The sequence below is a fragment of the Thamnophis elegans genome, chromosome 14 (genome assembly GCF_009769535.1).
Source record: "Thamnophis elegans isolate rThaEle1 chromosome 14, rThaEle1.pri, whole genome shotgun sequence".
Taxonomy (NCBI): domain Eukaryota; kingdom Metazoa; phylum Chordata; class Lepidosauria; order Squamata; family Colubridae; genus Thamnophis; species Thamnophis elegans.
The window spans coordinates 12618123-12634443 of NC_045554.1; the positions used below are offsets into that span (position 1 = coordinate 12618123).

The 16321-nt window shown below is 44.9% G+C and overlaps 1 protein-coding gene across 1 annotated transcript in view; it reads right to left on the reverse strand.

Moving 5' to 3' along the window:
• METRN (meteorin, glial cell differentiation regulator) overlaps window positions 1-15963 on the reverse strand; it is a 21810-nt gene extending 5847 nt beyond the window's left edge. The window contains exons 1-2 of the mRNA XM_032231207.1: window positions 15444-15963; window positions 3502-3926 (exon numbers count right to left, since the gene is read on the reverse strand). Of these exons, the coding sequence (XP_032087098.1) occupies window positions 3502-3926; window positions 15444-15535 (517 nt within the window). The 5' untranslated portion in view covers window positions 15536-15963. The remainder of the gene's footprint in view (window positions 1-3501; window positions 3927-15443) is intronic.
• Between the last annotated feature and the right edge of the window lie 358 nt (window positions 15964-16321).

A 16321-nucleotide genomic window follows, 5' to 3' on the forward strand; every position in this document is an offset into this window, starting at 1 on the left:
TAATTTGGTTAGCGTTCCACCACTCAGGCTAGGGGGCCAAATTTTATACCCCTCAGACAGGGTTCGCAACTTGGGAGTCCTCCTGGACCCACAGCTGACCTTTGATCACCACCTGTCGGCTGTGACCAGGGGGGCATTTGCCCAGGTTCGCCTGGTGCGCCAGTTGCGACCCTACCTGAATCGGGAGGCCCTCACAACAGTCACTCGCGCCCTCGTGACCTCTAGGCTGGAATACTGCAACGTGCTCTACATGGGGCTGCCCTTGAAGAGCATCCGGCGACTTCAGCTAGTCCAGAATGCGGCCGCGCGAGTGATTGTGGGTGCACCTCGGTTCACCCACATAACACCTATCCTCCGCGAGCTGCGCTGGCTACCTGTTGATCTCCGTGTGCGCTTCAAGGTGCTTCTTACCACCTATAAAGCCCTTCATGGTAGTGGATCTGGGTACTTGAGAGACCGCCTCCTGCCGATTACCTCCTCGAGACCGATTAGATCTCATAGATTAGGCCTCCTCCGAGTGCCATCTGCCAGCCAGTGCCGGCTGGCCACTACGCGGAGGAGAGCCTTTTCAGTAGCAGCTCCGACCCTCTGGAACGATCTCCCCGTGGAGATTCGTACCCTCACCACCCTTCAGACCTTCCGCGCAGCCCTCAAGAGCTGGCTATCCCGCCAGGCCTGGGGGTAAGATTTGATCCGCCCCCACCCGAATGTTGAATGAATGTTGTTTATTTTTTAATTATGTGTTATGTTATATGTCACTGTTTGTATCCCCTCCCTATAAGTTGTTAGCCGCCCTGAGTCCCCTCAGGGAAAAGGGCGGCCTATAAATAAACTTATTCCTATTCCTATTCCTATGCCGTACATGCTAAGATATAAAATCACATATTGTAATCACCCTGCTTTTTAACATTTGATCTATTCCATTTTTACATATATAGAAATATTGTATTCCAATGTTGCTTTGTGTTTATACATTTTCAATGTTATAGTTTTATACATAATTTTAGTCTCCATTCTATGAATCTTAGCCATTACCTATTTTGGGTCTTTCCTTTATGGTTCCAACCCTCAATAAAATTTATCCCAGATCTTATAATATTCTGATTCGTCTTTATTCTTCAATTCCCATGTCAATTTATCCATTTCAGCATAGGTCAGAATTTTCCTAATTATTTCTCCTTCTTATTGAGTTTCCTGTTTTTCCAATTTTGGGCAAAAACCATTCTTGCTGCTGTAATAATATGTATTGTTAAGTAAATTACCCCTTTGTTATATTTATTATATATAATTCCCAAGAGAAATAGGTCCCGTGTGAATTCTATTCTAATTCTAGTAACAATAATATTCTTTACTTATATGTAATAGTGTTCTTCCAGTTTCTAATATCCACCTTTATTATCTAACCGTTGATAAAAGAAATCCCAAGTTAAAAAGTATTTTGTATCTTCTTTGTCCTTTATCTTTAAGGTTAACCTATTCATTTCTACACAATCTAGTATTTTTTTTATTATATTTTCATCTGTAGCAGTTTTCCTCATTTTTCCAGTGTTGTGCAAATACAATTCTCACTGCTCTCAAAACATGCAATATTAAATACACATTCCCTTAGTCATAATTTTCTGGCAATATACCTAACAAAAATATTTCTGGATTTAAATCTATGTGTTGCTTTATCATTTTCTCTAACCATGTATGTATTTTTGCCTTTGGACATGACCACCACATATGATAGTATGGTATCTGATTGCGTTTCCAACATTGTAAAGGTAAAGTTAAAGGTTCCCCTCGCATGTATGTACTAGTCGTTCCTGACTCTAGGGGGAGGTGCTCATCTCCGTTTCAAAGCCAAAGAGCCAGCGCTGTCCAAAGACGTCTCTGTGGTCATGTGGCCAACATGACTAAACACCGAAGATGCACAGAACGCTGTTACCTTCCCACCAAATGTGGTTCTTATTTTTCTACTTGCATTTTTTACATGCTTTCGAACTGCTAGGTTGGCAGAAGCTGGGACAAGGAACGGGAGCTCACTCCGTTACGTGGCTCTAGGGATTCGAACCGCCAAACTGCCAACCTTTCTGATTGACAAGCTCAGCGTCTTAGCCACTGAGCCACCCTTTTCCAACATTGACTTAGGACCTTTCATTCAGCAACTGTTTAAAGTTGCAATGGTGCTGCAAAAGGTGACTTATGACTGTCCTCGCTCTTATGACCAACCCATCCTCTCCAAAGTCATTAAGCAAACGCAACTTCCCCCAATGGCTTTGCTTGTTAGAAGCTGGCTGGGAAGACAATCCCATGATTCTGGGATGCTGCAGCCATTGTAAATACATGCCATTGGCCAAGCGCCCAAATTTTGATCAAATGACCCCGGGGTCACTGTAATAGTTATAAGTGGGAGGACCAGTCGCAAGTCACTTTTTTTTTCAGTAGAGGTTGCCCTCGACAACTAAGCCCCAAAATGGATGTTGTTAACTGAAAAATGTATTCAATGAGTTTTGCCCCAATTTGCGACTTTTCTTGCCATGTATGTTAAGTGAATTGCCGAAGTTGTTAAATTAGTCACACGGTTGTTAAGTGAATCTGGCTTCCCCATCGATTTGTCAGAAGGTCGCAAAAGGGATCGGACTCTGGAATACTAGAAAAGCAGAGACATCAGCCTGCCAACACAAGTGTGTGTAGCCAAGGCGATGGTTTTCCCAGTTGCAATGGATGGCTGTGAAGGTTGGACCATAAGGAAGGCTGAGCGCCAAAGAATGGAGGCCTTTGAACTCTGGTGCTGGAGAAGACTCCTGCAAGTCCCTTGGACTGCAAGGCCATCCAACTGGCCAGTCCTAGAGGAGATCAACCCTGACTGCTCTTTAGAAGGCCAGATCCTGAAGAGGAAATTCAAAATACTTCGGCCACCTAATGAGAAGGAAGGACTCCCTGAGGAAGAGCCTCATGCTGGGAAAGATGGAGGGCAAGAGAAGAAGGGGACGACAGAGAATGAGGGGGCTGGATGGAGTCACCGAAGCAGTTGGTGTGAGCTTGAATGGACTCCAGAGGATGGTAGAGGACAGGAAGGCCTGGAGGAACATTGTCCATGGGGTTGCAAGGGGTCGGACATGACTTTTCAACTAACAACAACTTTGGTGCAAGCCACAGGAGGCAGTAGCTTTTAATATTATACTAGGAGTGTGCAGAAATTCTGTTCAGAGGCTATGTAGATGGTGACATGACCAAATACAGTAGTCCTTGACTTATAGCCATTCATTTAGTGACTGTTAAAAGTTATAACGGCGGTGAAAAAAGGGATTTTTGACCTCTTTTCATGCTGATGATCACTGCAGCATCTCCATGGTCACGTGATCAAAATTGGGATGCTTGGCAACTGGCATGTACTTATGACAGTTGTGGTGTCCGTCGGGCTCACGGCTTTGTAACTAACAACCTAACAACAACAAGTCCATCTGGTTTTGATTCCCCTCTGGTCCATCCCCGCAAAGGCTAACCCAAACGCACCTTCCACGCTGAGGTTCCTCCAGGGCCAGGAAAAGTGGGCATTCCACTCGCCCCGCAACTCGTACCGGAATGCTGCGATTCGACGGCTGATGTCTTGGTGCAGAGTAGACTGGAGGAAGAGGGCCACTTTCTCTCCGGACAGCCACCTGAAGCAGCGCACCTTGGGCTGCAGGGCCGCCTCCGTCTCCGAGAGGAGCAGTTCCAAGACCCCGTCCCGTTCCAGGTAAATCTGGGCTCCCCGGAAGCTGCTGGAGGACTTGATGCAAGCGGTGACGTGCTGCGGTTTCTCTTTGCCGGCGGGGCCCGTGGGCAGGCGGGGAGACAGGCTGAGGCGCAAAGCTCCGGCTGGATACAGCCATTCCAGGGATCCCTCAGCGCAGTGCAAGGAGATCTGTTCCACGCTGCCAGCTTCTTGGGACAGGCCACTGCAAGGGAGAGCAAGACAGGATTAGGCGAAGGAGGGGGGACTTGGCCTGGCTGGCATCTTCCTCAAACTGGCGCCCCTGGGCCCCCAGGCATGACTCCCAAATGTACCTGTCCAGTTTCCTGTCCCAAAAGTGCTTTTTTCAGGAGGCAAATGAACTTTCTGGGTTTTCTTTGAAGATATTTCCTATTTCTATTCCTATTCTCTATTCTATTTCCATATTCTATTCTATTCTGTTCCTATTTCTATTCTCTATTGTATTTCCATATTCTATTCTATTCTATTCCTATTTTTATTCTATTCTATTCTTATTCCTATTTCTATTCCTATTCTCTATTCTGTTTCCATATTCTATTCTATTCCTATTTCTATTCTATTCTTATTCCTATTCCTATTTCTATTCCTATTCTCTATTCTATTTCCATATTCTATTCTATTCCTATTTCTATTCCTATTCCTATTCTCTATTCTATTTTATTCTACTTTACTCTACTCCAGTCCATTCCATTCTAAACTCTAACTCCTATTCTATTCTATTCCATTCCATTCCATTCCATTCCATTACTTTCCATTCCATTCCATTCTCTATTCCATTCCATTCCACTCCACTCCACTCCTATTCCTATTATTTCTATTTCTATTCTATCCACTGGATGGCAGGGAATGGAATGATTTATATTCCTTGCAGACAACTGGTCATTTGCATTCTTTTATAGAGTCGTTGAGGCCACTTGGAGATTTGTCCAGTCAGAAGAAGCTGAAGAAGCTTCTTGGATGAGAAGCGGAACGTCCTCAAAGAAAAACAAGAAAGTCCAGTGGCCTCCTGAAAAAGCACCTTTGGGCCACCCATGACCTGGATGCCTGAGAATCTCCATAAACACGCCCAGTTTCCTGTCTCACCTGAAGTAGAAATGACAAGGATAGGTACTCCTCAACTTACAACATTTCATTTAGTGGCCGTTCATGGTTACAATGGCACTGAAAAAAGTGACTTGTGATCATTTTCCAGTCTTACGTCGTGTGATAAAAACTCAGAAGCTTGGCAACCTGACTCATATTTATGACAGCCACAGCCTCCGCAGGGGTCTCCAACCTTGGCAACATTAAGACCTGTGGACTTCAACTTCCAGGATTCTGGAAATTGAAGTCCATACGTCTTTAAAAAGTTGCCAAGGTTGGAGACCCCTGCCCCAAAGCAAACTTTAGGCTCTACCTTTTTCCCACCAACATTTCCCAAGGATCCCTGCCTTCCAATATCTGGGATTTGTAGCTGCTCTGAGTTCATCCATGTGCTTCCCCTTGGATCCCTCTGAGAATGTTGTGGTCGGCTAAGCCAATCAGTTCCGCATCTCTGCCTTCCATCACCCGCCGGGATGTGTGAGTGACGGCCATGACTCAGCCTCCTCCCCCACAGCCCATCTGCTCCGAGGCTGCATCCTTAGATCCTTCCTGACCACCACTCTCCACAACTGGTTCTCCTCCATCCCGTCTTGACCTGGTCGGTGCCATCGGAGAGGGTGGGAAAGCTTTGACGGACGCCTGCCATTTTCACAAGCACCGTGACTCATCCCTGCTCGTCTTCTGTAAAGGATCAAGCCTTCCGAGAACCAGATGTGGCAGCTGTGTCCCTCCCCCTCCGCCCTATTTAATCACCAGGGGGGGAAAAAAAGCTCTATTGAAGCTCCTCTTCAGAATCCCCATAGATAATGAGTCTTGAGGACCATTCTTTAAGCATGAAAAACTGCCTGATTCCCAGGGAAAAAGGGATGTGTCCACTCAGATACTCAAGTGTTGTAAACAGATTCTCAGGATTCCCAAACCCCTTCAATTTCCCTTCTTTTTCCCACTCACTCTCTCCTGTAAACAGTTCTGGAGTCATTTTCTACCAGCTGCTTGGCCCACAGACACGATTTTTCCTGTTTCCTTTTTAAACACTCTACAAAAAGGAACAGGGGCGAAACAAAAGACGGAGTTGCTAATGGTATTAGCTTAATTTCTCGCATGTGGGAGCTCCAAACGATTAACACATTCGCCCCAATCTCTCTGCCAAACCAAAAAGTATTATCCTTTGGCGACCAGGAAATATGTGGGGGAGGGAGGGGAAGGGCGGCAGAGAGGGTTGAAAACAGCCAGATTAGAGAGAAATGGCTTGCAAATATGAGATTGACTTGTAGGTGAGGGGGCAGGGGTGGGTTGCTGCTGGCATTACTGCCAGTTTGACATGCAAAAATTTTTTGCGCCCACTTGCTTCTCGTGCACGGCGAACACGTGCTTCACGCGTGTGCAGATTTGCACTTAAAAAGGTCTGCGCACGCACACAACGTTAGAAAAGGGGGGAAAAACATTTTTGCAACGAAGATTGTTCTGCGTGTGCGCAGAAACAAAAATCAAGATGGCGGCTCCGACAATAGAACCAGTTCGGTGGTGTGGCAGGCCGAGTTGCTACCTACTTGGCTGAACCGGTAGGAACCCACCTCTGGAGGGGTGCGGGCTTCTCCCCTAGTCTCCTGGATTTACAATACAATAACAGAGTTGGAAGGGACCTTGGAGGTCTTCTAGTCCAAACCCCTGCTTAGGCAGGAAACCCTAGACCATTTCAGACAAATGATTCTCCAGCATCTTCTTCAAGACTTCCAGTGTTGGGGCATTCACAACTTCTGGAGATTTAGATTTTTTAGATTTAGATTTTATTGACATTTGTAGGCCGCCCTTTTCCCTGAGGGGACTCAGGGCGGCTCACATAAAATCAGGGAAGGGGAAATGCAGACAATAACAAAGACACATATAATAAAACAGTAACCAACATGCATTCATCATTCGGGAGGGGCAACTATCTTCATCCCCAGGCCTGACGGGCTAGCCAGTTCTTCAAGGCTGTGCGGAAGGCCTGGACGGTGGTGAGGGTACGAATCTCCACGGGGAGTTCGTTCCAAAGGGTCGGGGCGACTACTGAGAAGGCCCTCCTCCTTGTAGTTGCCAGCCGGAGGCAAGTTGTTCCACTGATTAATTGTTCTAACTGTCAGGAAATTTCTCAGTTCTAAGTTGCTTGATTAGTTTCCACCCATTGCTTCTTGTTCTACCCTCAGATGCCTTGGAGAATAGCTTGACTCCCTCTTCTTTGTGGCAACCCCTGAGATATTGGAAGACTGCTATCATGTTTCTCCTTTCCTTTTTGAGCTTTCAAACTTAAGGACATTCCCAAAGCCATCACACATTTGGGAGTACAGAGCGGTTAAGAGTCAGGGGTGCTGTGATTTAGTTCTGCCAGCCCCCTGTGGAAGATCAGCCTTTTCCCATCCCACGGGCTTCCCCGGATCTATCTGGTCCTTCCTTGGCACCCTTTTGAGCTTGGTGGTTTTCTCGCAGATGTTTCATTACCGAACTAGGTAGTGTCATCAGTCTGCAAGAAAACCACCAAGTTGAAATGAAATATGCTAGAGAATTTTACAATACAAGGATAATGGAATGATACAGAATATAATATAAAGATGTACTACTATTGGATGGATTTAGAATGATGTAATCACAATGTAAAATAATTCAAAATTTAGAATATCTTGCATAAAATGAAGTAATAATAATTATAGTCAAATAAATGATTAATAAATGATAATAATGTATACATACATACTAGATCAGTGGGTCTCCACCTTCCTAATGCCGCGACCCTTTAATACAGTTTCCCCCAACCATAATTTTATGTATTTCATATTTTTTTGAAAATATGTGTTTTCCAATGGTCTTAGGCAACCCCTGTGAAAGGGTCCTTCGACCCCCAAAGGGGTCCTGACCTACAGGTTGAGAACCACTGTACTAGATTGATAATATGAGATTTTATATATTCCCAGAATTCAATCAACCCATAGGATAGAAGTTGCCTTCAGAAGTTGTGGGAGCTTCATCCCTGGAAGCTTTCAAGAAGAGATTGGACTGCCAATCTACACTAGGAGACTGGTGTAGGGTCTCCTGCCTGGGCGAGAAGTTGGACTAGATGACCTACAAGGTCCCTTCCAACTCTGTTAATCTGTTAATCGACAACCAGCATGAAAAGAGAGCGCTCTACGCATGTGAATTTTGCTCTGCTTGATGTCACTCTTTTTTAACCATCTTGCCTTATGCTTTTCATTCTGTCATTTCCCCTCTTAGCAGTTCGATTATAATCATCTTGAAGGAGAAACATTTTTTTAAGGATTAGTGTTAATTATTTCTTTTCTTTCCCCGTGCTCCTCTGGCAGCTGAAAGCAGAAGAATACTGGGAAGTTCTCCCCTCATTCGAGTCTCACAACATCCCTGTAAGGGAGGCAGGACTGAAAGACACTGGGCGGTTCCAGGTCAAGCACAGAGCTTTGTGGTTGAATGGGAGATTATGGGACTCCATAATCATACAGGTAGTCCTCGGTTTACAACCACAATAGGAACTGGAAAATTTATTCTTAAGCAGTACAGTTGTTAAACGAGACATCACGTGTCCACATTTTTTTTCTATGCCTGTTTTTGTCACGGTCGTTAAGTGAGACTCACATGACAGAGACTTGCAACCTTCCCTGCTGGCTTCCCCATTGCTTGTCAAAAGCTCTCTGGGTGGGTTGCAAATGTTGACCATGTGACTGTGGGACCCTGGAACTGTCAAAAATGTATGATGGTTGCTATGAACCCGAATTACGATCACATGACTGTAGGGATGCTGAAATGGTGATAACTGCAAGGACCTGTCCTAAGTCACATTTTCAGTTCCGGCATAACTTTGAACAGCTGCTAAACAAATGGTCATTAAGTGAGAACCACCTGTAGCCTAGCATCTTTAACTCCTGCCTCATAGGGCATCCTCATTATGAATGGGTGCCCTATAATTCCTTCCCCTTCATTAGACGGGCCCTAAGCAGTTGTCTGTATGGTTGCTGAGAGTCAACACTGCCTTGATAGCATACAATCAATCAGTCAAGTCAGTCAGTTGTCAATGTCTTCAGGAGGACCATCCAATAGCATTGTCAAATATACAACCCCAACCCAAAGCAATTAGCAATATTTACTTTCAGTCTAATTTGATTAATTATCAATCCATCTAATGTCCCAAAGGTGCTTTTTTTCTTCAGGAGGCAACTGGACTATCTTGTTTTTTTTCCTTTTGAAGATGTTTCGCTTCTCATCCAAGAAGCTTCTTCAGCTTCTGGCAGGGTAGTGGGGAATGGAAGGATTATCTATCCCAGTGTTTCTCAACCTTGTCAACTTGAAGATGTCTGGACTTCAACTCCCAGAATTCCCCAGCCAGCATTCGCTGGCTGGGGAATTCTGGGAGTTGAAGTCCAGACATCTTCAAGTTGACAAGATTGAGAAACACTGATCTATCCATCCTGCCGGAGCTGAAAAACCTTCTTGGATGAGAAGCGAAATGTTTTCAAAAGAAAAAAAAAAACAAGAAAGTCCAGTTGCCTCCTGAAAAAGAAGCACCTTTGGGACAACCATGACCTGGATGACTGAGAATCTCTACACACTTTTAGAACCCATCCAATTTGTTGATTTATTCCATAATTGTCAACCCATGAGATGACTTGATCCATTATTATCAACCCCTCCAATGCGATGATGTGATCCCCAATGATCAAACTATCCAATATGATGACTCGATCCACAATTATCAACCCATCCAATTTGTTGATTTAATCCATAATTGTCAACTCATCCAACCTGATGACTTAATCCATAACTATCAACCCATCCAATGCGATGATGTGATCTCCAATGATCAAACTATCCAATCTGATGACTTCATCCACAATGATCAACCCATCCGATCTGTTGATTTGCTCCATAATTGTCAACCCATCCAATGTGATGGCTCGATCCACAATGATCAACCCAATAACACTCCTTGATTGGATCTGGGGGCCAGTCTGAACCACCTTCAATGATAATTCTGACTGAATAATCTTTTTGAGATCCCCAAAATCTCCAAATTGATTTTTTTCACGCTGTGCTAGGACAAACCACCTCCATCACCCCCTACTCTTTGGGAAGAAAAGCAGGCTAACCCCCCCCCCCCCAAGAGCTAAGTCAGTTATGCCATGAGAAATAACCAATTCAGTTCTTTCAAGACACTCCCTGAAATAAATGGTGCTTGCTTCAGCAACCCTCTTTGGTTAAAATGACCACCTTTATAATATTATGGTAACAGTAAAGCATTGGACTCAGTGCGAAGAATAGCCAGTTATAGCAAAGCCAGTTTCTTGCCTGGGCAGGGGTTGGACTGGAAGACCTCCAAGGTCCCTTCCAACTCTGTTATTCTATTCTATTCTATTCTGTATTCTCTTCCCTTCTATTCCATTCCATTCCTATTCTCTTCTATATTGTCTTCTATATTCTTCTCTGCTTGCTATTCTATTCCTATTCTATTCTATATTTCATTCCATTCCTATTCTCTTCTATATTCTCTTCCCTTCTTTTTCCTTCCTATTCTCTTCTCTATTCTCTTCTGTATTCTTCTCTTCTTTCCCTTCTCTGCTTGCTATTCTGTTCTGTTCTATTCTATTCCATTCCTCTTCGCTTCTCTATTCTCTTCTGTATTCTTCTCTTCTCTGCTTGCTATTCTATTCCTATTTTATTCTATATTTCATTCCATTCCTATTCCTATTCTCTTCTATTCTCTTTTATATTCTCTTCCCTTCCCTTCCTATTCTCTTCTCTATTCTCTTCTGTATTCTTCTCTTCCCTTCTCTGCTTGCTGTTCTATTCTATTCCATTCCTCTTCGCTTCTCTATTCTCTTCTGTATTCTTCTCTTCTCTGCTTGCTATTCTATTCTATTCCTATTCCTATTTTATTCTATATTTCATTCCATTCCTATTCCTATTCTCTTCTATATTCTCTTTTATATTCTCTTCTCTTCCCTTCCTATTCTCTTCTCTATTCTCTTCTGTATTCTTCTCTTCCCTTCTCTGCTTGCTGTTCTATTCTATTCCATCCCTCTTCTCTTCTATATTCTCTTCTGCATTCCCTTCCCTTCCCTTAAGTTCCCTTCACATTCTATTCCATTCCATTCCTTTCCACTCATAACCTTTCATCAGTCTCAAGAAATTCCTCTTAAGCTTTCCCTCTAAAAAGGATGAATGAACTCCAAGGGGGTGGAGAGATTGGCGTTCCTTCCTTTCTGAGCTCCTTTTTCAAAAGAAAAAGAAAGAAAGCGTCATCTCACCCAGCTGCTTCAGGATTTGCATAAAATATCTGAACTAGTTTTATCTCTCGACTGTAAAAGCCACACTTGCTTGCCCTTGACTGCCAATCCCCAAAATTACCTGCCCCAAATGCTCAACTGGATATCTTTTTCTCCCAATCTTTAAAGCCTCAATTCCATGGATTTTATTTATTCAGAGTGTGTGTGTGTGTGTGCGTGCACGCGCGCGCGCACGCGTGTGTGCCTGCCTGCCTGCCTGCCTGCCTGCCTGCCTGCCTGCCTTTAAGTCAGGCTTGGCTCCTGGCAAGGACACAGACAAAACTGTGTAATTTTCTTCCGCAAGATTTTTCAGAAGTGATTGGTCCTTTCCTTTTTTCACCCCCAAGCTGAGAAGTTCACTCAGCTTTAGATTTTGAAGCAAAGGCGGAACTGGAACTCGGGATCTCCTGGCATCTAGCTTGATGCCTTTAATCAGGGGCGAAATTCAGAAGGTTCTGGAGAACTGGTAGCACAAATTTTGAGTAGTTTGGAGAACCGGCAAATATCACCTCTGGCTGGCCCCAGAAGGGGTGGAAATGGAAACTTTGCAGTATCCTTCCCCTGGAGTGGGGAGGGAATGGAGATTTTGCAGTATCCTTCCCCTGGAGTGGGGAGGGAATGGAGATTTTGCAGTATCCTTCCCCTGGAGTGTGGTGAGAATGAGAATTTTCTGCCAACCTAGCAGTTCGAAAACATGCAAAAATGCAAGTAGAAAAATAGGAACCATCTTTGGTGAGAAGGTAACAGCGTTCTGTGCACCTTTAGTGTTGAGTCATGCCGGCCACATGACCACGGAGACATCTTCAGACAGCGCTGGCTCTTCAGGTTTGAAAGGGAAATGAACACTGCCCCCTAGAGTCGGGAACAACTAGCATATATGTGCAAGGGGAACCTTTATCTTCAACCAACTTGCTCAGACTGAAGAAGCTACAGTGGTGCCTTGCTACTCATCATTAATGAGCTACAGTGGCACAGTGGTTAGAGTGAAGTACTGCAGGCTATTTCTGTTGACTGCCAGCTGCCTGCAATTTGGCAGTTTGAATCCCATCAGGCTCAAGATTGACTCAGCCTTCCCTCCTTCTGAGGCCGGTAAAATGAGGACTCAGATTGTTGGGGGCAAGAGGCTGATTCTGTAAACCGCTGTAGCAGTATATAAGTCTAAGTGCTATTGCTATTAATTTGTTCCAGGAGGCGCCACAGGTACCAAAAACAATGAGCACCAAACATTTTTTTCCATAGGGAGCAATGTAGCGAGTTACAACACAGCCGACATCGACAAGTTCTGGCTTGTGCATTGCGTACCAAAGAAAGGATGAGTACCGGGACAACATCTTTGCGTCAAAATGCGTGGAGTACCAAATCCGATGATGAGTTTCAAAGCAGTTGAGTACTGAGGTACCACTGTACTGAGATAAGCAGCGAAATGTTTCAAACCAACAAGACAAGAAGTCTCCAGTTGGCATGACTCAACTTCCAGGCAGTTCTACCTGGATGGGGTTGGGAATCTTCACTGGCACTTTAACCACTACATCATGCTGTCTCTTGAGATGGACTGATCTCTCAAATTGCACTGACCAGCATTGGCTTGGCGAAAGATACATCACAAGCATTAAAGCCCCTTTACTTTCATTTCTCCCCAAACCAACTCCTTTCATCTAGAACACCCTATTCCAACACCCTTGGAGAAGGGGGCACCAAGGTGCCTCCAAAACAGCATTCATGGCAGGAATCCAGGGCACTCCTCCACTGAATAGGTAGGCACGTTTAAAAGATGCTTGCATTCCTGCCTAGCGATGCTAAGGAACATGACTAGCTGGCATAGTTGTATCAGAATAAGAGAATAAGAGAGTTGGAAGGGACCCTGGAGGTCTTCTAGTCCAGCCCCCTGCTCAAGCAGGAGACCCTATACCATTCCAGACAAATGGCTGTCCAGTGTCTTCTGAAAAACCTCCAGTGATGGAGCACCCACAACCTCTGGAGGCAAGTTGTTCCACTGGTTGATTGCTCTGACTGTTAGGAAATTTCTCCTTAATTCCAGGTTGCTCCTCTCCTTGATTAGCTTCCTGTTCTAACCCCCCTCGTTCCACACCAAAGCACACTCCGAGCCAGAGATAAATTATGGCATTTAATTAACAGACAAACAGGTCCTTGGCAGCAACCCAGCACAGACAAGCTTGGGCAGCAATAAACACAGATAAGGCTTGGCAGCAATCCAGCCTGCCTAGCTCATATAGAGTTCTCCGACATTCGATTCTGTTTTGACTTCTGCAAAGAGGGGCGTGTGCACAAGTAGCCTTTTTATAGGCTGGAGAGGAGCCTAATGACCATCAGCTGAGTGCAATCACCTCCTGTAATTGCGTAATTGTTCCTGACGCTTAGTAGCTCTTTGATGGCGTGCATCCAGAAACAACTCACTACTGGCCTCTGGCTCACTCTCCCTTGTCTCCTCCCCACTGGTCCAAGGCTCAGGTGCCTCCTGGTGGCCAACCATCCTCTCTGCGCCCTGCTTGGAGTCGGAACCCTGTCCAGGGTCCTCCACATCCTCCAAAGCCGACTCAGAGGGCCCCTCGCTGTCGGAGTCTGGTGGCAGCTCCAACGGCTCCTGCTGGGCCACAACAGCTTCCATTCATTGTTTCTTGTCCTGCCTTCTGGCATTTTGGAAGATAAATTAGACTCACTCCCCCCTTCTTTATGGCAAACCCTCAAAGTATCGGATCATTGCTACCACGTCACCCTTAGCATCTGAGTCTCTAGCATAATATTTCTCGATCTTGGCAGCTTGAAAATGGATGGATTTCAACTCCCAGAATTCCTCAGCCAGTTTTTGCATTTCGAGCAGGGGGCGCCAACCTTTCGGATCTCAGGGACCACCAAATTCATAATTTTAAATCCCACGGATGATTTTTTTTTTTTTAAAGAGAGAAATAGTATTTAGCGCGATATAAAAATGCAAATAATTTTTTTGCGGAACACCAAAATTTTCTCATGGACCACTGGTTGGTGAATTCCTGTCCAGGGGTGCCTAACCTTGGCAACCTTCTGACCTATGGATTTCACCTCCTAGAATCCCCCAGCCAGCCAAGCTTGGGAATTCTGGGAGTTGGAGTCCACAAGTCTTAAAGTTGCCAAAGTTGAACAGCCCTGGACAAGAATTCAGCAACTCCAGTTTTAGGAGACAGGAGTGGTGATGGGAAAAAAAGTGGGGGATGTGGAAAGCCGATTTGGCAGCAACTCTCAGGAAAACCCTGGGAGGGCATCTAAGGACCCCATCCAAAACACACAGCCTCTTCTCCGCCCCCGCGTGGTGGATTGGAGTTTTGCAACTACTGACTACTTCAGCTTTAACCACAATAATATAGGAGCACACAATAATTACAAACTCAAGGCAAATCGCTCCAAATTCTACTGTTGACATCACCCCACTTCTAAGAGGTCTGTAAGGGGGCGTGCATAAGCGCACCAGTGTGCCTAACGTCCCTGTCCTACTGTCCCCATTTCTGGTGTTCATATTCGTGTTTGTTCTTATTCCTGTTATCTTGTACATGAGTGGCAAACTTAAATAAATAAAGATGGATCGATAGATGATAGATAGATAGATACATACATACATAGATAGATAGATAATATCTTGTACATGAGTGACAAATTTAAATAGATAGATAGATAGATAGATAGATAGATAGATAGATAGATAGATAGATAATATCTTGTACATGAGTGACAGATAGATAGATGATAGAGATAGATAGATAGATAGATAGATAGATAGATAGATGATATCTTGTACATAAGTGACAAATTTAAATAGATAGATAATATCTTGTACATGAGTGACAAATTTAAATAGATAAGTAGATAATATCTTGTACATGAGTGACAAATTTAAATAGATAGGTAGATAATATCTTGTACATGAGTGACAAATTTAAATAGATAGATAGGTGATAGATAATATCTTGTATATGAGTGACAAATAGATAGATAGATAGATAGATAGATAGATAGATAGATAATATCTTGTAAATGAGTGGCAAATTTAAATAGATAGGTAGATAATATCTTGTACATGAGTGACAAATTTAAATAGATAGGTGATAGATAATATCTTGTATATGAGTGACAGATAGATAGATGGATGGATAGATGGATGGATGGATGGATAATATCTTGTATATGAGTGACAAACTTAGATAGATAGATAGATAGATAGATAGATAGATAGATAGATAGACCCAAACGCGACCGAAGCGATCGGAAGGCGCACATCCTCGGAGTTGCCAAACTCCGCCGCTCGGCTTCCTCGCCGTCCTTACCTTCCCCTCCAACTGCACTGATCCTCGGAGTAATTGCAAAAAGCCGGGTCCAAGAGAAGGAGAAGGGCGAGCAAGCGCCGGGTCCAAGGCATGCTTCCACGGACTTCCCTGGCCAGGAGGGGGGAAGAAGGGAAAGAAAAGAAAAGAAAGGGAAGGAAGGAAAAAAAAAACACGGACGGTTCAAGCGCGGAGTTCAAATCTAAAGCAAAGGAAGCAGCCGCCTCTCCCAACGCGTGGGAAGCCTCAGCCGCCCCGCCGGCTCTCCATCCCCCATCGCCGCCGCTTCCCAGCCTTTCCGGGGGGCTTCCGCTCCCCTTTTTCTCGGACGGGGCTGGCTGGTTGGGCGCCAAGATTCGCCTTCTCGCCGTTCCCACCGAGCTCCCGATGGAAACGGCGCTTCGGGACGAGATGCGCCCGGAGGAGCGCTGGTCACTTTCCAAGCCCAGCTCAGGGAGCAGCCGGGGCGGGGCTGGAGGAGGAGGAGGAGGGGGAATCGCCCAATCAGAACCCGCCTGGGGGGAACTTGGAACCAACCGTGGGGGAGTTTGGGGGGAGGGAAGCCGAAAGGAGGGGGGGGCTAGTAGGATGTGTCGCAGCCGTTCGGGAGAACAATGCCAGTCAGGCACCCGGAGTGGATAGAGGGCGCCTTGGGGGTCTCTGAGCTTGGTTGGGTTTTTTAAAAATTTTTTGCAGACGTTGCATGAGCTGACTAGGGAACAGCATCAGTTTTAGGAGCGAGGGAGGTTTGTGGAAGAAGAGGAGGAGGAGGACTAGAGGGTCCCTAGTTTTTTTGCAGACGTTTCATGAGCTAACTAGGAAATAGCATCAGTGTTAGGAGGAAGGGAGGTTTGTGGAAGAAGAGGAGGAGGAGGAGAGCT